This window comes from Scatophagus argus, chromosome 6 (assembly GCF_020382885.2).
Source record: "Scatophagus argus isolate fScaArg1 chromosome 6, fScaArg1.pri, whole genome shotgun sequence".
In the NCBI taxonomy this organism is placed as follows: Eukaryota; Metazoa; Chordata; class Actinopteri; family Scatophagidae; genus Scatophagus; species Scatophagus argus.
This window is the reverse complement of record NC_058498.1, coordinates 19,809,281-19,832,344: the sequence shown is the minus strand read 5'-3', so window position 1 is coordinate 19,832,344 and position 23,064 is coordinate 19,809,281. Positions and strand designations below refer to the sequence as shown.

Genomic DNA, 23,064 nt, shown 5'->3' with positions numbered 1-23,064 from the left:
ATAATAGTAATTGTGTATGAGAACAGAGCCAACAGCAGCTAGTTATTTTACAGAAATGGCTACATGCAATAATAATAATATTTCTGTGTGTACTGCATATCACCCCTACATTATAATAGCAATACTACTATAGTCAATTTGCCCTTGAATTTACAAAATATAATCAGTGCTGTGGGGTAAATTCCAGTTGATTTCACCATGATTTGAATTGTGTTGTGCAATTAATATATTCTTTGTCTGTGCCTTTTATGATTGCATTTTTAAAAAATAAATGGCAGACGTTTAGTTTTCTGCAACTCCAACTTGTTTTCAGTTTTTTGTCACTTGTATCTATTTTATGTTGACTATGGATGAATTTCTCTGTAGCAACAACTGTCAGTACCTTTAAACACTGTTCAGAATGGCTGCTTCATTTACCATAAATGCTAGCCATGAATGTCTCTCAGTCAAGTTATAGTTTAAGGATGTACACCCATGTACAGTATATACAGTGTTGGAAATGCATAGTAACACAGTTACAATTGAACAAGGATCAATAGTCAGCCCTTTTTCTACTCATGAATGCTCTTCTTTTTTATATTTTGAGCTCTCAAAGGATTCCATTGTCGTCCACAATGGGCTCAATAATTCCCCCAATTTACATTTACTGACATCACAGTATTGCTACTACCCAGTTTTAACAGTAGATGGCGCTGCTACTCCATCATGAACCTTAGCTCAAAAGTTAAAATTACTGAAGAAGCTGCAGCTTTGGTTTCTAAGTAGCTAGTTAGTTAGTTGGTTGGTTTTAATTTAACAATCATGTAAAAAAAGTTGATCCAGCTCCTTTTTTTTCATCTGTGAACTGCCATATTAGTCAATGTGCATCAGTCATGTGTGTGAGTGCACCAATATGTTTACATTTGAATGAAATCCTCGAGGGAATCCCAGCAGCAACTTCCCAGTCATGATGCCTTCACTGTTTTGGTATTCTCAGCTCTTTAATTAGGCCTCCCTATTGCCAGGGCTAGCCTGTAACCTCCTTCCTTGTTGAGAAATCCAATTATATTACCAGCTCTTCAAACCATATCTAATATCTAAAGTCAGGCATTTGCTCTGCAGTGCAGAAACTGGGCTTTAGCAGGCCTCAATGACCTCTGAGTCTTTAAGAGCCCTCTTACGGGTGACTAACGGACCATCTCTGTGCTCTGTAAGTGACATGTAGTGGTGTTTCTTGTTAATTTACTGCTATTTCGGATGCTTGGTTTGTTCTTGACAGATTGTGCCTTGCTATAGCAGCATGTTTTGGGATCCAGCAAGGACCTTTTGCACTTCTCTCTTCTCACTTTTCTGTCTCTGTTCAGCTGTCACTTTCAAATGAAGTCAAGATGTCCTAAAACATAATGAAGGAGAAAAATTACTGGTATCAATGATTATTGGGGAGAACCTACATTGCTGGATTAGACCAAAACTGTATTCACCCACTGGTGATAATTCATTCATGGTGCAGATACTAATTAAATTTGATTACTTTGATTACATTCCACATTAGAGGATGCTGTATGGACTGTGACTCTGTGTCAGTATCCTGAATGCCACAAATGGCATAGCTTACTGACTATGATCTTGTGCTTTTACACATTTCAGTGTTTTTCCAGTGTAAAGATTAACACTACATCAGCCTATATCATTTCTCCAGAGCCAGACATCCACACTCACATGTACATAAAAAGACCAAATATCCTTTGTTGAGAATATATTTGGAAAAGAAACGTGCAGAACATGCAAGAAACCCATGTCATGGAAACTTCATTGCATTCCCACACAATGAGCTTCTTGTCTGATCTGCAGTAGTTCAGAGAGGTCCTGGCTCCTGGGACTCAGGCCAGGTCCTGCTACCATGTAGAACTGGGAGGGAGCCTGCAGAGTCTGTCTCAGCTCAGTTGTTCTTCTGTGAGCCTGGTGGGGGGGATTATTTACTTAGGTGTGTTGTGGTCAGCTGTGGTTGCAGACATAATGACCCCAGACTGTGGATGGATGGAGAAAAAAGGTTAAAAATTGTTGTGCACTGTGTCTAATATGGACAATAACACCACAAAGCACCAGACAATGTACATTATATATACAAAAGTATTGGGACATCTGACTGTTACACCAGCAGGGACTTAAATGACGTCACATTACATAGACAGCTTTACAGCCTCCACTCTTCTGGGAAGGCTTTCCACAAGATGTTGGGGTGTTTCTGTGGGAATTTTTGTCCATTCATGCAGTAGAGCACCTGTGAGGTCAGACACTGATGTTGGACCAGAAGGCCTGGCTTGCAATCTCTGTTCCAGTTCATCCCAAAGGTGTTGGATGGGGTGATCCAGCCATGTCTTTATGGACTTTGCTTTGTGCACTGGGACACAGTCATGCTGGAATAGAAAAGGGTCTTCCCCAAACTGTTGCATAGCAAGCATAGCATTGTCCAACATATCTTGGTATGCTGAAGCATTAAGAGTTCCCTTCACTGAAAAACATCCCCATAAAGAGGTATGTCTGGATACTTTTGTCTATATAGTGTCTTTTCATTGACAGTAAGACAGCATTAAGCTTCTGCATTCAGATTTAGCTGGCTTCTGGTAGTAAAAATGATAAAATCACTATTTCCTCTGCGACCAGAGTGACAAGGTGTGAGCAGGTGCTAGAAGTGAAATCTTACTTCATTGCCCAAAGTGGAGATACAGTAGTCGCTAGAGCTTAAACAGGCTCAGAATTGCAAATCCAACCAAAGTTTCCAATTTGTTGGAAGCAGCCCGACTCAACGACCTCCTCAGACACTAGAGGACTTCTTCGTCAGTACCTGCACCCAGACCTGCATGCTCCATTCTTCTCCTTTATTTTGTGTTAACGCATTGTAAACATGCACCCAACATTAGCCATTACACCCATGCAGTCACCTACACTACTGATTTACACAGCCACACCTCATCATCATTACAGTTAGTCTGAACTTAAGTTTAAAATTGTTTAACTCATCATGTATCTCCCCATTTCATTGCAGCTTATGAGTTGGCTGTAACTGTAAGTAAGTGTCTACCTGGACCAAATGTTTCCCTGTACTGTGCTTTCTCTATGGATCAGAGAGGGATTGTGTGGGAGCACATGAAGCTCCTGGGGAAGCGGGTTCAGAGACGCATGCTGTTTACCTGTAGGAGTTTCCTTGGGGAGAAAATGGTAGAGTATTATATTGAAAGTGAGGGAAATACAATGAAGCATGCGTAAAACTAATATGCGTCTGAGGAGGCTTAAAAAGGCTTGTTTGTCCTTGCACTCAGTGGCATCCTTTTCTTTTGGGCAGATCTTAAGTATGTCATAGAGACTGTATTGTACTGATCCTCCATGGAGCACCAGGGGAGTCTTGGTCTTTGAATTTGTTGCCTTGCCTCATTTCGGAAACTGTATGAACCACAAGTCTCAGCTTGAAGGGCTGAATCTTATGGTTAACTAGCATTATGTTGTCTGGCTTGATGGCTTGTCTGCAGGTGGGTAAATGGACATACTGGCCGGGTGTTCTCAGTCAGCTTAATGGTCTCAGCTCCACCCATAGTGAGGACCTGTGAGAGACAGTACACAGCCTCCAGGCCCATTCTCTGGGGCTGTCACAGACACACTGAGTTTAAATCTCTGTTTGCTGGCCTGCCCTGACAGGGTGGTGCTCTCTTTCTCCCCTGGGAGACAAAGGAAAACTTGACAGTGTCAGTCACATTTTTGAATAGATGTGAAGAAATATAGAATGGCAGTTTTAATAAAATATCTTTTTTTTTTGCTAACTTTTTGAAACCGCTTCCTTGGCTTGATGAAAATGCATTTTGTTACCAAATTGACAGAGAACCTTTGCTCAAAAAGAAGCCAGCATAGAGATGGAGAACATATTGAGCAGAGATTATCAGGGTTACACTGGATGTCTGCGACTCTAGATGTCTGACAGAAAAGCTCTTATTTACTTGTATTGTTCCTCTGGGATTTTACGGATGAGTTATTTTTGACTTTCTTAATCCCGTTAATTAGAGAGATGGAGTCCTAAGAATAACAGTAAAGTGAGATAAAAAGAATGAATTAGAATGACCCTCAACCAAAATAAATCATTTTAAGGCAACAATAAAAGAAGCAACAAGGAAAAAAACAAAAAACAAAATCAGGCATGAATGACTCACCACCTCCCATTGTCCCTTCTGTTGTGTGCTTTGTGATAAAGAATATCCAGCCAGAATGAAAAAAAAATACTTAGAGTGACAAGAATAAATCAAAATATCTCTATGATTTAGTGTAGTGCAACACAAATACCAGTAATGCTTCATTTCTTAAAATCTTCCTTTTTGGAGTCCAGTTGTGATTTTGTTTCAACATGGTTCATTTCTGTGTTTTTATTTGAACTTTTATTGAACTACATTATCATGAAAGGAGGATATTTTGTCCACCTCATTTAAGCAGATTTAGTTTAAACGTAAATATCAGGACCACCCAATTGAACTGAACATCCTCGAGGGATCTGTAGAGGTCATGACAGCTTTGACTATATTCAATGAGACAAAGCAAAGTGTGGCAATGTACTGTATCTCTAAGGCAGCCTCACACTGCAGCCCATCTAACTGTTTCTTACTCATGATGTGCGTGAACTCTGTGCAGATGCACAATGAACAAAAGCTTGTGCAAGATAATATGCTTTCTATACCTTAGCGGTCTGACTTATGCAGGGCATTCTATTTTGCACCACGTATGACAAGAAGGAAGAAAATCAGTTAGTTGTTAGAGTTATAGAGCTCAAAACAAGTACAGTTGGAGAAACCTTTGCTCCTGTATTTCTTTGCAGCAAAATACAAGCTCACAGGTCAACTCTACACGTCCTTAAGGGAGTTCATTCTTTTTATAAGACTGAACTCTGACTGGGTCTCACTGGTGATACTTTTGCAGAGGGTAGCAGTTTTCATGCAATTTGCTTTCTTATGCTGGAGAGCTGTTGTATAAATTCTAATCTCATGGTTAACAAGGGCCTTGTCACCTCTCCCTGCCATAGCATATTGGGAACTGACACCACAGATTCCCTTAAAACCAGATTTTCCTATGATTTTGCCAGGCTGACTGTTGCATAATTTAAATGACACGGGATGATCTTGTGTTAGTTCTTTGTGCTCATACTTGTCTCTGCACACTGACTTGGGCTGCTCATTATAGCAGCCCCCCCAGGTCCTCATAGATAAAGAAATGTGGTCACTGATAGAGCCAAGACTTAAAACATTATCAGAAATGAGTACATTTGATTTTATTTCAAATCTGATGCTTACAAAAAAAAGTGAGACAAATGATTGAATGAAATTGTCAGAGCCCAAGACAGTAAAAGCTAGGAAAGCTGTAAATAAAATGCTTGGTGGTGCTTTCAGTTGACTCAAATAATAACAAAGATATAATGCCTATGATATGCGTGTATATTTATTTTTATAGTGATGTACTTCATGTAAATTACCAAAATATATATTTTTTTTAATGGTGAGTCATGTAGTTCCCCATGTCATCTATCCTGACAGATAATGGTTATGGGTCTCTATAAGAAATGGCATCATTTAAATCCAGAGCCTAAAATAGCAATAACAAATAAATAATACGCTGTACAAATAATACACTACTTGGCATCAATTCGATTTTTTTTCAGCTCAGTCTTGAAGACTCAAGAGAGTGTGACATCTATATTTAAGCGCATTTGAATTCTTTGACAAACTGAGGTAAGGTCTGATTTGAAACATTTAAAACATTTTGGAAAATAGCAGGATGGATATTAGGTAGAACCAATACATAAAAACATATGCTTATTTATTATATTTCCTAAACACTTGACAGTCATAGTTACTTGAAATTATGTCAGTGATATGATTTTTCTGAATTTAAAGTATCTTGTTAAGGAGTTAGTAGCACCCCTAACAATTAACAACAGTTAATATACAGTATATAATATTATAACTCATGAAAGAGACTATTTATAAATATGTAATATTTGTTCAGTCTTTGGAGTATTTTTTTGTAAATTACGAAGCTTGTCTTTTTAATATTATTAGTAAGTTTGCTCAGCTAACCATTTCAAAGTTTACATCATCTCTGTATTAGCATTTTGTATTAGTGTACAAAAGTCTTGTATCATCAGTGAACAGAGAAAATACAAATACAAATCATAGGCAGGTAGTTTAGATAAATTTACCAGTAACAGACCCTTGTGGCACACACTGGGGCCTTTCTGTGATCTTCATTTGCTACAAATTGTTCATACATCAATAGCAGCACTCTGAAGCATCTCATATGGCACTCCACTTAGTGGTTCCTGTATACTGCATGTAAGAGTTACCCTTTAAGTGCCAGGATATAACTGCTTATCCAGCAGATTTGACATTTCCATCCAGGATAAATCCCACTGCACTTCCGTTGCATCCTGCTTGGTTGCAGGAAGCTCCATGGCCGGCAGGGCTTCTTTGGAAACTGGCCAGCAACTACGAGTGCAAAACATCTGGTACCTTGACACAAATATGATCATAAGTTAGGCATTTGTGCAGCAGTGTGTACACAGGTCATTAGACAGATACAACACAAGATGTAGCGACTAACCTGTAGTGACGAACTAACCAAACAGTGAGAGGAATGAAGAACAGAAGTACCAGACCGCATGAAAGGATGATCCATTTCCAAGAGCCTGATGAAGAGAACAAATAATATTTATATGAATGTGTCAGCAACAAAGATGTACCAAACAGTGCACCTCCACTACACTACATGATGTCGTCTAATTTCTCATTAATAGTTGCAGTCACACCAGGAAACCCTTTGGATACGGCATACGGTGATCTGATTCACCAGATGCTGATGTCTTATCGCTACAAAACACACTAGAGTTGAAAACACAACTGATATTTTGCTTTTATTCTTGTAAGAAAATGTAAATACATAATCAAAATTACCCCTTTAAATTTAATTTCTGTTCCGCAAGATAAACCTCAAATATTCATCTTCCCATACAAGTGAAAACATTTTCAGCTTAAACAACATGAGGCATATTACAAATGCAGGACAAAAATTAATAAATGGTTTCAGTACATAAATATGTTAATAATAATGACATATGACAATAATGACTTATTAGAAGGTAGAACTCTTTGCTTCATGCAGTCATTATTATTGTGCTTACTGTCACTATCATTCTTATTGTTATTTATTAACTCCCCAAACTAGTCAGTAGATGTGTTAAGAATCTGAAACAATTTTACCATGAGTGGGATCTGCTGTTCCATCTGTTGATGTGAAGGTGCCATGTTGTTCTCAATTTAACTGCCCACCAAGCAAGAGTTGTGAAGCAAAGAAAACAAAAAAACATATTACATTATACATTATACTCTTAAAACATGTGACATTAAAATAAAATACAGGGACTCCTGACCACAGCATTTGGCACCAAAGAACTTATTAAGTGCACAGTACAGTACACCTTAGTGTGGATTAAAACATTTACCATAAAACGGTTTATGTACTTGAACTTCTGACATGCGGCCTTAACAATTAAACATTCATCTCACTCATTCATTAAGCTCTGAAAAACACAACAAAAGGGCCATTTATGAGTGTGAGGTCAGTATAGGCACCACTGCTTCCACTCAGTGGACCATTAACTACCCATCCCAACACAGTTTTAATAGCGTACGGGCCATTCCCGTGGCTGTTGATGACCTCCCATGGTTCCAGCAATTTGGGAGCGTTGGTTCCTATCAACAAATCAACATTTGCCTTTATGTGTGGGATGTGAACGTCCGACAAGTAAGACCATTTATCCAGTTCCTCAGTTGTTACTATATTATTAGTGGTGACTGGCATTTTCCGTTGGCTCAAGACCTCTGGGAGACTATAAAAGTCATTGCCCTCTAATCCAGCCACCTCCAAACCAGTGATGGAATAAGATGGAACAACAGTCTCCTGGCCCATTGTGTTCAACAAAACACTGGTTCTTCTGCCTGTAATATTCAGCCTCTGCATTAGATCTTCGGAGCAGAACGTGGCCGAGCTACCAGGGTCCAGAAATGCATATGTTTGTATAATGTCACATCCTTTCACAGACTTCACTCTTACAGGAAGAATTGGGAGAACACAGCCATCCTTACCGGCCCCTGTATGCCCACATGTTTGGAAAGAAGCTGATTGTTTACCGAGTGGGCCCTTTAGCTGTTGTGAAGCTGGTTGTTTCTTTTGCTCTGGAGCAGGTGGTTGACTACTGATGTGCAGCACAGTGGGATGAGTTTGACCACAGACTTTGCATGTCAAGCGCCTCTCGCATTCCTGACTCATGTGACCATCACATAAGCATGCAAAGCAAACTCCCTTTTCCTTCAGAAGTTGAATTTTCTCCTTGTGTCTTTTCTCATTAAACGGTTTACACTCCTCCAATGTGTGACTGTATGAACAGCAAAGGCATCCTGCTTTAACTGACTTTCCAAGCCCTGCTGGTGGCTCCTCCCCCCTTTCTGATGAGGTCGTAGATGTTACAGTGGTGGCAACAATATTTCCTTTCACCCTGATAAGACTTAAACCGGGTGATCTTGGATGTCACCGAACAGAGGATCAGAAAGAATTTTAACATGACGCTCCACAAATACAACCAAGTCAGTAAAGCGAGCTCTCTGCTGTGTCTGTTCCATGATTCCATAAGCAATGGATCTCCATTGCTCCCTCAACTTGTATGGCAGCTTTGCAAGAATGGCTCTCATATTTGCAGGCATATCCAACTTTTGCATATACTCCAATTCCTCCATTACATTACAACAGCCACGCAAAAACAAAGAATATGCTTGGAGTGCTTTAACATCTTCACCCTTTATGGACTGCCAGGCTAGAACCTTTTCCATATAAGCATTAGCAATTTTATATTGATTTCCAAAATGCTCCTGCAGCAGGTCCTTAGCCACTGCATAGCCGCGATCAGGAGCCAAGTGCTGGCAGCTACGTACCAGTTGTTGTGGCTGTCCTCTGGTAAATTGCTCCAGATAGAAAAGACAATCTGCTGCTTCTGCTTTATTCTCCACTCCTTGCTTGAATGCTTTTATGAATGCTCTGTATTGCAAAGGGTTCCCTTCGAATATAGGAATGTCTCTCGGCGGCAGAGATCTTGCAGTTTGCTGTTGCACCAAAGCAGCTGTTATTTCATTTTGTCTGTGCATGACGGTAAGTATGTCCTCAGATGCAATTTGATTTATGCAAGGATGAGTGAGTTGATGAGTGATTTGGGGTTGACGGATTTCCTTGTTTAATTGAGAAGTTGTCATTTGACCTTTAAGTCGGTGTGAATTTCCCATGCTTTTCTGGCGGTCATGCATATTGTAGTGATGTTCAGAATCCGTTTTAAAACTTGACCACGTTCCTTTGATCGCACATCCAGTGGTTTATTTGGATTTACTGAACACTGTTGTTGCATCGACTTCCACAATCCAGGCTGATATTCATTTGCCAAAGAATTTAACACAACCACAGACCCGTTTTTCCCTTTTTTATTTTCCAGGTAAGAGCCCATTGCATTTTTGGATCCTGAACCAGCACTTCCCACACTAGAGGATTGCAATACTGCCAACTTAGCATTTGTTGCAGCCATTTCCACTTCCAAGTCAAGTTGTTCTCGTTTCCTCCTCAATTGTTGCTCCTGCTCCTCCAATGCGTGTCTTTCCTTAAGAGCTGAAGCACGGGCAATAAGAGCAGCTCTTTCTGCTTCAGCTTTTATGCGTGCTGAAGCAGTGCTTGATCCTCCACTGGCTCTACTTCCTTTACTTGAACGTTTGCTTTCCACATTAGAAATGCTATCATCTGGGCCAATGTCATCCACCACCAGCCCAGTTGCATGTGCATTGTTTTCATTGCTTGTGACATTTTGATTGATACCAACCTCATTTTTATTTGCATTACCCTCATTGTTTGTAACACCAACATTTTCTTGTATGTTACCTTCCAAGTTTGAAAACCACATTTCTGCATCATGGAAACATTCATTTAAAGACAGAAATTTCGCTTTAAACCATATTTCATGTTTTTCTTGTTCATCACTTGGCATTAAACCCAACAGCTGTTTATGGATACATTTTGCATCATCACACACCACCCTTAATTCATTCAAAGCATCACAAACCATTGTTTTATCACTCTTTACGATGAGATCTTTCATTAAGTTTCGTATATTGGCGGCTTTGTTCAGCTTTGCCTTTCGTTCCGCTTGCAACCTTAAAAGCTTATCAGCAAGCGCCTTTTCAATCATTATAACTTTTCGTTCGCTTCCGGTTTCCATGTTTTCAGTCGCTCTACAGTTCGCAACAACCATCAAAGTTAACACAAAGTCAATCACGTATTCAATTAGGCCACCAATGCATTGGATTTCTGCCCCTTAATTGTGTGCACACAGGTCCAATGGCCATTATTGTAGCGCTACTCATACCTCGGCATCAGTGAGCTGGGCGCTATGCGGTGATCAGCTGATCCGATGCTCCGCTGCCTCGCCTGGCTCCGGTCTCCGCCGATCCGCTGCGGCCGTTCCTCCAACTACCGCCGAATTCCGTCGGAATCGCTGCGGCCCTCCGTAGCCGAACTCCACCTCACGCCAAGACCCAGCAGCAACAGCAGCTCCTTTCGATCGTCCTCCCACGATCACCTCCTCCCGGCGCCATGCGGTACGGGCCGCTTTCCAGACACAGCGAAGGCCGATTGTTGCTTTCCCAACGAGTCCGATGGGAACCAGGTTTTTGACTAATATAGTGGCCCTTTGTCACTATCCGCGCACGCTGGTTGTTTAACTGGCTTGTACGCGTGCCTGTGTAGGTGCATGCAGGTGTAAATGCATAACACAGCCAATGTCCAAACACTACTGATTGTACTCCAGGTTTATTAGGCTTCATACAGTCGACGCAAAAGTACTCACTTTAACCATAACAATTCAATCTGACCTGTGAAGTTATACACCATGGCACGGTCAAAAACCGTGTGGATTCCCCAGCGTGCACCACTACGCTGATTAACCCACCTCCCTTTATAGACTCAAACCATGGCCTAAAATAGATACTGCCACCTACTGGCAGAAATGCATGCAACACTTGTGAACATAGAAAATAACCAATTTGGCTCCTACAGTCAGCCTTTGACCAACTAGCTCAGAAGTTTGTTTTTGAGTGTCATGAATCTGGAAGAAGGCTTTGGGCGCAACATGTCAATTCCCACAAACACCTCAAATGTTTTGCAGAGCTGGGGTGGATAGTGCAGGTTCAGAGTATATTTCATCCCCAGAAGCAGGCAACATGCCCTGGCCAGATCGCCAAGATCAGTAAGAACTGGGATTCCCTCAATGACGATTCCCACTGCATCTGGCTCATGGCAGACATATGTCTGCATGTTGTGCGTTTTCAAATGCTCGTGAACACTGTTCTCCGTTTTTCCCTGTATGACATATAAAAACAGAACAATAAGTGGCAACAGAGAACAATCGGCAAAAGTGTCAGGATAGGTCGGCGTCGCTGACGCAGAAATGAGCTGAACCCCGATGCAGAGTCAAATAGGCGCAGCCAGGCGAGGTGGAGGTCCAAAAACAATAGTCTTTACTTAGGATAACAAAACCTAACTCAAAAAACACACACTTACTGTGTCTTAGGATCTGTGAATATCTGTGGCTTAACTCCTGACAAAAACAGGGCATGGCAAAACTAACAATAGATCCTGGCTTGACCTGGGTGGAAAAACGCAGACGCACAGACAAAGGTGACTGGGAAGACAAGGACTAAATAGACATGACAACGAGACACAGGTGACACACATCAGGAGGGAGAAAGCAATCAGGAAAACTAAAAGCAAAGCTACATGAAAACAGGGCACACACGGGAAGAGACACTTTCAAAATAAAACAGGACATGACAAAAACCTTGAACATAATACATGGAAACACAAGACACACATGGAACATGACACATGGACTCAAAAATCAAAAACAAAGCATAACCAAAAACACCAGGCATGACAAAAAGCCTTCAATAAAATCACACATTAAAAGTTCACTATATTTTAATCGGTATGACATTAACCTACATATGCAATGCAGTATAATTAATTTAAACCATTATGTTACCACTTTTGACGTTATGAAAATGATGACATACATTATGTTTTTAGTCCAATTTACACTGCTAGTATTACAGTTAATAGAAAACTGATTAGAAAGTCCTTCAGTATTTGATTACCAGAGATAATATCCGATCAATAAAAATTACTTCACTTTGATTTGGCCATAGACTAAAGTGACTTTGTGGGGTGTGTGTCAGACCGACTGCAGTTCTTGAGTATAATTTTTAAATCAGCTGCATCAAGTTTAAAAGTTTCAGAGCTCTACAATGTGCAGCCATCTCCTTAGAAATGAAGAGTGTAGCTTTTTGTCGCTTTTCAAACTATACTTAGGTAGCAGTCAGAGATGAGCTCTTGCCCACTCTCTTCCATGTATTCAATGAGGCATCTCAGCGTCACGTCTCTCTTCTTCACCACAGAGATACTTGGATCCAAGAGTTAATAAGTGAATAACAAAAAACTGAATCTTGCAGGCAATCTTAAAATTAATAAAGAGCTGTAAACAATGTTTTTGTTTTGCAATATTCACTCAATTAGGCAACACAATACAATTAAGTACTCATTGGATGAATATGCCCCTGCAATGTTGTTACCACTTTTGCCTCACCTTAAAAGCTTACCTACTCCATGAACTGCTCCTCCCAGTAGATCTGATGGTCCTCTGAAGAAGCAACACAAATGAAAGAAGAGTTTATTCATGAAAATATCAGAATAATTAATGTTATTGCAAAGCAAAAGAAAACCTATAATCTTTTCACTTGAACAAATGGTTTCAAAGTATTTCAATAAATTTCAGACAAATATATCAACAGATTAAATTAAGCCATATGCAATTCATTTGCAACCAACAATTACTGAGAATATTTCATTTAATCATGTACTATATACTTAGTATGCAATGGTCATACTTTTTGTGTAGCAGTTACATTTAAACCAAGTCTCTGAAAAAGTATTTTTGATTAGCCCTTGTTTTTTGATGACACCGAGTAGACTTCACCTTGTAAAAATATTTCAGACCTCACTGCACATGTAAAAATATTAATAATTGCATGATAAAACAATGTTAAAGCAGACTAGATCCATGGACAACTACTTTGCTGAACTGTTGGTGCAAGCCTGTCCAGTCCTATCTTTCTACTTCTACTTTTTTACCCTCATTCAAAGAAAAAGCAGGAAGAGAACAAGACATACACACACATTTACACATTTTCATAATACCACGTTGCAGAGAGAGACACCAGAAATATTTTATGTCCTCATCTTTTGCAATCATGCAGGGACGACAACAGTTACAAACCTAGCAGTTGACCTAACTTTTAACTGACACGTGGACAAGGATGCGAGGCCATGCTACTAGGGTTTTGCTAGCTAATTTGGACAGAGGCAGAAAATTTAAGACAAGTGATCTGAGACAGAATAATTCACATTCACTGAGGCTAACGTTATCTTGAAGTCAACTTCGAACAGCCCAAACATCTCTACTTTCACCGTCAGTGTAGTTGTTCCAGATTAATGTTAATGTTATACCTTCGGTGTGGACCCATGGCGCCCACAAAGTTGACAAACTTAACGTAAATTCAAAAAGAAAAGGGAATTAATTTACTGGATGAAATATACTTTTTAAAATAAATTCCTATAGACTGCACCATTGAAGGACTTTTTACAGTGTACTTATATATAGTAAGTAAGTCATATTTAATCTTAGTATGTTATTGTATGATCAAAGTGTTGCCCGATCCATGTAATACATATATGATGGTGAGTGTGGAAAACACAAAACAAAAGATATAAGTTAGCAACTTTTTACTGAGTGGTGCTTTCATGTAAATGCCAAAACAGTTGGGACACTGCAGGGAATCGAACCTCATCCCGCTAAAGCAGGAGTACCATTACCAGTGCCTTTTGTTTTTGTGGCTGAAATTTCAGCTAATCTGTTCTACAACGGAGGCATGGCGTGTAAACAGGGAGGAGTCAAACTTATTGTCCCATTAGTAACTGAGCTCACGGGCTCACTGAGCTTTCTTAGGTTTTGTTTTTTTTTTACTCTCTATTTTGTATTCGTCACATCTCTTGCTTTTGGTGTAACTGGACTGTTGAATGTTGCTGTGCAACTTTATGGTGTGACTGGGCCCTCATTCTGCCTCAGTAGCTGCTGGCTGCGTGTTGGGACCAACCACAGCATTTCTTTTATTGCAACTGAAGTACCACTTTTTTTTAAATCACTTGTCCTTTCTGCTTTGAAGATAAAAGCTCTTTGAGATCAAAGCGCTAGATGCGGTAAAAATATTATAAATAGAATAGCTCTTTGCCCGTTCGAATCTGTCCAAGACATACTTGAAGAAAAAAATACCGTTTGTGTTGGATAGAACTGGAAACATTTAACTTGAAGAAATGGCCGAGAACATAAATTTTAAACCAAAAGACATTCTGTACAATGACTCAACCAAATACCAGATAAAGAAGTTCCTGGGACAGGGGACTTTCGGAAAAGTGGCCAAATGCAGAAAATTAAGCACTCGGGAAGTGATGGCCGTGAAGATTACGCGGAGAGACTTGTCCTCCTATGGCAGAAGAGAGGAGGCCATCCTCACAGCGCTGAAAAAGCTTGAACCAGACAAACATAATTTGCTGAAGATACTTGACAGTTTTAATTATATGGGACATATTTGTATGGTATTTGAAATGTTTGACATAAGTCTTGAGGATCTGGTGAATATAACGTCCCCACTGCAATTGTCTGAGATCAGAGTAATGGCACAACAGATGTTAGTGGCTCTGAATGCCCTAAAGAGCATACCTATGGTACATGCAAACATCAAGCCAGACAACATAATGCTGGTTAACCATAAGATGCAGCCCTTCAAGCTGAAAATGATCAATTTTGGCTTTGCTGAAAGGGTTGTTGCACTGAGGACAGGCTGTAAAATTCAAAAAAATGGTTACAGGGCCCCTGAGGTCATTTTGGGCCTCCCACTGGGTGAGGCCATCGATATGTGGGGACTTGGCTGTGTTTTAGCGTTCCTGTACCTGGGCAAGCACCTGTATCCACTATACTCTGAATATGAGGTCATGAGAGTCATCATGCAGATGAACGGTCAGCCTGAAGATCACCTGCTAAATGTTGGAATTTATTCCAAGAAATATTTCATTAAGGACAAAGACTCCCCTGATTCTCCATGGAGATTCAAAACAGTAGCTGAATACAAGCTTACAAAACGTTGGGCGATCACACCACGTAGCAGTGATTCTGACACGTTTAACAGCTTTGATGACTTGGCCAGACCAGTAAAGAAGACTACTAATGAGTATGAAGACACACGGGCCTTTTTAAGCCTCCTCAGACGCATGCTACATGTGGATCCTGAAAAGAGAATCACCCCCAGTGAAGCCTTAGGTCACCGTTTCATCACAATGAAACACCTTAGTTGTGACACTAACGACGACATGTATGTCAAATCAGTCTGTCAGACCATTAAAAACTGCCAGTTGGAGACGTCATCTGTTGAATTCGAGCCCTTTGTAACATCAAGCGAAGAAATTAGTTGGCATGGACCTTCCCCTAATAGTTCGGACAGCTCAATTTCAACTAACAAAGAAACTGCCGAGGACACCGATAATGGACCACAATGCACGGCTGCTGAAAAAATTGACAGGACCACAGCTACAGATGACATGGACAAAACATCAAATCCTGAGGCTGATAAGAAACCACCTGGCACAAATGAGGCAGCTCCACCTGTCTCTCTCTTAAGTGAGAGAGGCAAAACATCAAATCCTGGGGCTGATAAGAAACCACCTGGCACAAATGAGGCAGCTCCACCTGCCTCTCTCTTACGTGAAGAAGAAACGGGCTTTGTTGAAGTCAAGTCCCGAAGGAAGTGGTTCAAGAGGATCCGCAAATTCTTCACCAGAATGTTCAAATCTTTTGATTGCTGCACAGAGACCACTGTTAAACTGTAAGTATCACAATGGTAAGTAGTTGAATCCCAGTCTGGACCCTTCTGTCCTTCCTCTTCTTCTTCTTCTTCTTCAGTTTGCATGTTCTCCCTGTCTCCGGTTGGGTTTTCTCCGGGTGCTCCGGTTTCCTCCCACGATTCCCCCCCCAAAAAAAAGTCAATTACTATGTGATGTTGTATTTCATTGTCTGGGTTTTCTCCGGGTGCTCCGGTTTCCTCCCACGATCCCCCCCCCCCAAAAAAAGTCAATTACTATGTGATGTTGTATTTCATTGTCTGGGTTTTCTCCGGGTGCTCCGGTTTCCTCCCATTTCCTCCCACAATCCAAAAAAACAATAGTCAATTACTATGTGATGTTGTATTTCTTTGCTAATTTTCCTTGTGTTTTTATGTTTAGAGTTTAGACTTTATTACTTATATATAGTAAATAAGTCAAATTTAATCTTTTATTTTCCTTCCTTTTATTAATTCCTATAATTCGTAGTCTAACCTTATTACAGCGATAGCCCAGAAGCAATAAAATAGTTGAAGAAGAAACAGGCTTTGGTGAAGTCAGGTCCCAAAGGAAGTTGTTCAACAGGATCTGCAAATTCTTCACCAAATGTCCAAATCTTTTGATTGCTGCACAGAGACCACTGTTAAACTGTAAGTAACAGGTCATAAATCCCTCGCTCTCCATGTTAGCATAGAGGCCTATGGTGGCTCCATCACCCAACTTCAACTATACACGATCAGATTCCAAATTACATCATCAGCGAATGATAGCAGCACTACTGTCCGGGATATTTTTGCTTCCCATTTGTCCAATGGGAAGAATTGGAGACGTACTTCATCTTTACATACACTGATCAGTTACAACATTAAAATCACTGAAAGGTGATGTGAATAACGTTAATCCTATCTTTACGATGCAATGTTCTGCGGGGAAACCTTGGCTTGCAGTAATCACGTGGATGGGTGTGGCATGGTGATGCAATGGTTTGCACTGTTGCCTCATAGCCAGAGGGTTCCAGGTTTGAATCCCAGTCTGGACCCTTCTGTCCTTCCTCTTCTTCTTCTTCTTCTTCTTCAGTTTGCATGTTCTCCCTGTACCTGTCTGGGTTTTCTCCGGGTGCTCCGGTTTCCTCCCACAATCCAAAAAACATGTACATTAGGTTAGGTTAGGGGCAGTCGTGGATCAGCGGTTAGGGTGTCGGACCCGTAACCGGTGGATCGCTGGTTCGATTCCCCGTCCTGGTGTCCATGGCTGAGGTACCCTTGAGCAAGGTACCTAACCCCCACTGCTCCCCGGGCGCTGCACGCGGTCGCCCACTGCCCCGGGTTTGCTGTGTGTGTGTGCACGTCACTTGGGTGGGTTAAATGCAGAGAGCAAATTTCGTTGGAGTGAGTTCCCTCCAATGACAAAATATGTCACTTTAATCTTTAATCTTTAATCTTAATTGGCTATTCTACATTGCCCCTAGGTGTGAGTGTGTGAGTGTGTGGTTGTCTGGTCTTGCGTGTCAGCCCTGCGACTGACTGGCGATCAGTCCACACTGTAAAAAGTCCTTCAATGGTGCAGTCTATAGGAATTTATTTTAAAAAAGTATATTTCTTCCAATAAATTAATTAATTAATTCCCTTTTTTAAATTTATTTAAGTTACACATGAGTAAAAAGTGTGAATGTTTTGGTAACTTATTATTATCCATCATAAAATTGATTTTACTGAACTTCACAATAAATTGCTTCCACAAAATGCTTCATTTCCAGCTTTAGCCAGTTCCCCTTGAGGTATGTCCCTATGCTACAAAAATTATTCATCATTATAAGATTTGGGATAATTTCTCAGAGCATCTATTCAAAAAATCACTGACGTTTCATCAGTACTGACATTTCAATATGCCAGTTGTCCTGGGGGCGCCGACACCATTGCTAGTCAATACTTTGCTGCATTCTCTGTTGCATGTGGAAGTGGGAAACTTCAAACATTAAAATGTGGCTGCTGAACTGCACAATCAGGCATAATTTGTTGCTCTTCTGCTGCGATTGGTGAAAAGATTGGTTTAACATGGCTCACTAAAAGGAACCTTATCAATGGCATCCATTTTTTCAGTGCCCATAATGTGAATATGCTGTATAGAAAGTGTGGGGTCATACTTCTCACAGTACCTATGTTGCCTGAAGGCAACGTGACAGAGGAAGGTCCTCAGCCTTCTTTGTTATGCTGTCACTCATGATTGAACGGCCCTCTAAGCAGATGCCACGCCCCCCACGTCAGATCAGGGCAAAAAGTTTGACACTGAAAAGATGAGACCTGAAAGTGAACAAAAGACCTGAAAGCAAAAAAAAAAAAAAAAATAAATTCTGAAACCCGAAAAGATTTGAAAGATTTGGTTCAAGTTCAAATCTTTTTTTCAAATGAATGAAACTTTTGCCCCCTGATTTAGCTCCATACCTCTGACACCTGCTGAACCGTGTGATGTTTCCTCTGGACATTCTTAATGTGCTCAAAACTGGCAAGAGTTGGGATTTTGAAGCTTGAGCATGATGAGTACCCGCCCTGATCCCGCAGCCAGACCAGAATATTCATGGGGCTGTATATCACAGCACATGATGACATGGTTATGGGTGACCAGGCTGAAGTGTATAAATCAAAGGCAATATTGAAACAGAAAGATGAAAGCAGAGGACACCTGTGGGGAAATCAGAATGCAGTGACAAAAGAGAAAACAACAGCTTAGCATGAATACTTGTTACCAATGCCGAGTCCATGAGCCAGTGCAGGTCGACAAGGCCTCTGTATCTCCAAGAGAGGCAGTGCTGTCTGTGGCCCAGAGAGGCCATTAAACACATCTGGAATGGAGCAGGATGCAGTTTTTTGCTCAGGAGGACCTCACAATTTATGACAGGAGGGAGAAAACAGAGGTAGAGGGAGAGACAGAGCACTCAGTGCAATGTTGTGTGTGAATAATTTTAAGTGCGCACGGACAACTCTACCCCACCCTCTTTATTCACCATTCTCAGTCATGCTGGAACACCCATGGGGTGATTTCCTTGGCACTAACGATTATGTGAGGTCATAGCGAGAGCTGGCTGTGGGCGTCGGCCCAGTGGGTGCTGAGGAGCAAACGGCCGTGACTGCTGATCCTCTGTTCAGTTCCAGTGAGATCAGACATCAAGTGACCAAAGCCTCTGCCAGAGATACCATGGATAAAAACTTCCTTCCTTTCTCTATGACAACTATTATATCAAATAAAGAAAAACGACTCCAAATTCAGACTTTCTTTTTCCCAACACAGACATTTGTCCAGACTGTTTCCTCTTCCTGCTCTGACATCCATTGCACATCTGGGCATTCACAAGCAATGCTCTACTAGATATGTTTGTAAGTCAAATGTTTTTATGCGCTCTCTTCAGTTTTGTCAGTTTATTGGAGCTTGTGTTAATGAATTTGTGATTTCCTGAGACCAGCTGACACTGGGAATAGATTAAATGCCTCAGTGATCAGTTGTGCAGTGCAGTGCAGTGTAGAAAAGCTCTGATCTAACACTAACATTTTCCTCAGGAAATCAATTAGGTGCTTTCTAATAGGGAGTTCAGACCTGGTCTGATAATCATGTGCCCTGCCTTTCATGATCTTGAAAGAGCAGCAACACAAAAGCAGTGCCCAGACTGTGGTGATTTAGTTCATGGTTTTCCATAGATTTGCTTTTAACACATCACCAGAGCCTCAGAGGTCATCATGACCCTTTCTCTTTCCCGAGGAACGGGGAGATCAACTGGATGTCAGTGGGTTTTGAAGGGTGCACTCTGCTTGGCAAAGAGGAATCTATTTACATTTCAAACCGAAGAGTCTCTCAGCTGCTCAGCAGAGATGTCACTCTGTGCTGCAATTAAATGATTTGCTTTGCCAGGAGGTGCACTGTGGTGAACTTAACCTTCTTCTTGTCCTCAAAAGGGAGCCCTGCCTGGATGCTGGAATGCTTTGTGTAAAAACACATCTGGATGATGTGATTAATGTGAATAACAGCCATCCTTTTACATTACAGAGTAGCACTGGCAGGGTAGAGTGCCGTGAATGCAGGTGTGAGCTTGGAAGGTTACTGCTCCATTGGGGCTTGTTACACTTGGCTTAGATTTGATACTCTCACGGAAACATCAAACCTGGCACCAATCTCGTGTCGACTGGCCTCAGAGCTGAACACCCCCACCCTGAACAGGGATGGAGGAAAGGAACATTAGAGAGAGAGGAAAAAAAGAAAAGACCTGGTGGACTTGAGAGCTGTAATAACAACAGTCTGACAAAGAACACATACAACTATTAAATATATGGAAACTTTCTTGTGGTTGTGGTTTGACCTGCAGGGGCGCTTTGTCTCTAATGCTTCACTTACACTGACTGTACACACTAATATGTCTTTGAATGTGTCCGTCTCTGTTTTTATTCTATTTCCGTCTCTCATGAACAGATGTGAGGAGGTGAAACTGTCATCAAGGGTGTGCGTGTGTATGATTTCCAAAGAACAGAAATTAGGGCAATTAGGACCATACGATGAGATGCCGATAAGATAAAATTTTGTCTAATGAATAATTTTATTTGTTTGTGTTTAATCAAAAGTGAGAAGGGGATTGTTTTAGGTCTGACTTTTCAAACTCAGCATTTGCAGAAGTGTGTCCAGTAACACATACGCCATCAACTATCAACAGCCACGAGGTTTCACCACTAGATGGCAGTTCAACACTATAATTTACTCCACCTCATCAGCACATTTCTGACACAGTGAAATACACAGTGGTGGAGGAGTATTCAGATCCTTTACTTATAAGTAGCCTAACAGAAGTATAAATACAAGTAAAAGTTTTATTTAAGTAAAAGTATACATATCAACAGCACATGGACTCAAAATATAAAAAAAGTACCAGCAGAATGACCATTTTCAGAGTATTATTAAATAATATGCACTACTGTATTAAGCTTAGGGATGCATTAATGTATAACTGTGCAAGTTTTTTGATGGTGCACTTGAATGGGATTAAATACTTCACACATAGTTTGGTATATGGTATTTTCTAACATTATTTTTTGGTGTTTGAGTACTGTGTCCAGTAGACCACACTCATCCATTCATTCTCTCATTACAATAAACAACACAGTCAGGGCAATGAGTGATGAATGAATATGTAATATGAATATGCAATGAATACGTCCTCAACAAGGAGACATATGAGACATGACATGTCAGTAAAAAGCACATTATTTACCCATGAAACTGTATAGAGTAAAGCAAAAGGAAAATGCTCAAGTCAGTACAAGTTTCTCAAAATTGTACTGAAGTGCAGTTCTTCAGTAAATGGACTGGAAACAACTATTAGATTACAGCGAGCACCACTCCATCAATACGCGTGTCTTCTCAATGAACATGAACTTGTTAATTGTACTCATGGGACAAACACTCCCCATCTGATTTCCTATGATATATGCATGTCTGTCTGCTCGGGGCCCCTGAGCCGACATGGGGCTGTGTGGTGACGTCCAGAACCTCTTTCTTATGTGCCCCTCTGTGCTCTGCAACAGTCAGTGTTTCAAAAAATGGCAGAAGGATAAATATTTCTTTTAGAAATGTCATAAAAATTAGACAAAATTGACTTGTAGGAGGCGCTATGGTAGCTCTCCCTGACCAAACCTAATGTTCATAGTCACTCATCACTCGACTCTGGTCATCAGCAGTTTCTGATTTGGTGGTGTCTTAAATGTAATAGAAAATGTTTTAAGGAAGATAATGAATGTTAGATAATGTTAGAAGTGGTCTAAGTAAATTTTTCTCTTTCAAATATTTTTCAAAATTTTGATGGAAAATCAGATTGCACAAGTATCACAAGGTTCAGCTTTTCAAAAGAATAAGGTTATTTGGCACTACACTGAACTATTTCAAGGCTAGATAGACAATAAGAAAATAAGTCTCAGTTATCTCACATATTACATATTAAGCTTTTTGAGTTCAAGGACATTAACTACACAGAGATGTCCTATTACTATTATACAGATGATGACCAAAAAGATCTGAGTCATCCTTTGCCATAACCAAAGAGAAAACACACTTTGTGTAACATTGTTTTCTTCTCCGACACAGTCTACACTCTGAGGGTCACAGAGAAAAGAAGTCAGCTCAAATCTCAGTCAGTTCCAGACACACTTACACCAACACACAGTCAGTGGGATGTCAGTTATAAAACCAGATCAAGGCCCAGCAGATACAACCGTGTGAGGCAGGTAAGCAGGACATCTGTTATTCATCGCAGACTTATGTCCCAGTTTGAATGACTGCATAAAGTCAGCTGAATTCCAAAAGTCAAGACATTTGTTCTAATATTAAAGAACACATTGAAGATTTGTGGCGATTTACGTAAAGACTGAGTCAGTTATTGTTTGCCACTCTGCTGGGCACTGAGATGTTGGTGTGAGCAATGTGAGTAGTGATGCCATTGAACATCTTTTCAGAATCAGAATCAGTGTGAGTTTTGTGGGTTTCTAAGTAACTGTGGACGGAAATATCAGTACAGGCTGGTCACACTTGTCCAGAAGGATTAACTGGAAGTTACTGAGCCCTCTTCTCTCTGTGGGCTTTGCAAAGGAATTTACATCAAACATCTGTTTTTAGAGCACTGCTTCAGTAATGGGAAAGAGGTTTATTTTGCTCTTTTCTGACATGTCTGTCCCCAAAATAGCCATGACTAAGAACTCAAAGTAGCATTGCAGGGATTTCTTCAGTATAATTTCATGAAAATATACTGTAGCCTTTTTTTAAATGTGCTGTTAATTTCTTTGGAACTCTTTGGAGTTGTAAATGAGGCTGGATGCTGCAGTCCCTGCTCACTGATCTGTAAATGCTACTTCTTGTTTTCTTAACTGGACCTTTACTGATTTTAGAGCCAGCTATGAGATTCGTTGGCCTGATAGAGTTTCAGTCCATCTGCACACCCTCAGAAGCATATGC

At 40.5% G+C, this 23,064-nt stretch overlaps 2 protein-coding genes across 7 annotated transcripts; one reads left to right on the top strand and one right to left on the bottom strand.

Moving 5' to 3' along the window:
- Positions 1-5,269: 5,269 nt before the first annotated feature.
- LOC124061029 lies at positions 5,270-11,885 on the bottom strand. Of its 6 annotated transcripts, XR_006843670.1 has the most exons (5): positions 11,659-11,885; positions 11,248-11,457; positions 7,269-7,329; positions 6,613-6,697; positions 5,810-6,521 (listed from the first exon to the last, which is right to left on the bottom strand). XR_006843670.1 is itself a non-coding variant. In XM_046392527.1 (3 exons), the coding sequence occupies exon 1, from the start codon at positions 10,349-10,351 to the stop codon at positions 9,308-9,310; it is 1,044 nt and encodes a 347-aa protein (XP_046248483.1). In that variant the 5' UTR covers positions 10,352-10,451; the 3' UTR covers positions 5,270-6,521; positions 6,613-6,697; positions 7,269-9,307. The 6 variants fall into 6 exon arrangements, 2 of the variants coding, with proteins under 2 accessions (XP_046248483.1, XP_046248484.1); XR_006843671.1 differs by lacking the exon at positions 11,248-11,457 and having other exon boundaries at positions 11,659-11,678; XR_006843669.1 differs by lacking the exon at positions 11,659-11,885 and having other exon boundaries at positions 11,248-11,647.
- Positions 11,886-14,346: 2,461 nt separating this feature from the next.
- On the top strand, positions 14,347-16,680 carry LOC124061245 (homeodomain-interacting protein kinase 2-like). Its single transcript, XM_046392893.1, has 2 exons — positions 14,347-16,088; positions 16,573-16,680. The coding sequence occupies exons 1-2, from the start codon at positions 14,524-14,526 to the stop codon at positions 16,592-16,594; spliced, it is 1,587 nt and encodes a 528-aa protein (XP_046248849.1). The 5' UTR covers positions 14,347-14,523; the 3' UTR covers positions 16,595-16,680.
- The last annotated feature ends 6,384 nt before the right edge of the window (positions 16,681-23,064 follow it).

Bases quoted from the DNA above. Each gene is read 5' to 3' on its own strand.
- LOC124061245 (XM_046392893.1), top strand. From the start codon at position 14,524: ATGGCCGAGAACATAAATTTTAAACCAAAAGACATTCTGTACAATGAC. The intron at 16,089-16,572 runs GTAAGTATCACA...TATAATTCGTAG, and splicing joins ACAGAGACCACTGTTAAACT to TCTAACCTTATTACAGCGAT.
- LOC124061029 (XM_046392527.1), bottom strand. From the start codon at position 10,351: ATGGTTGTTGCGAACTGTAGAGCGACTGAAAACATGGAAACCGGAAGC.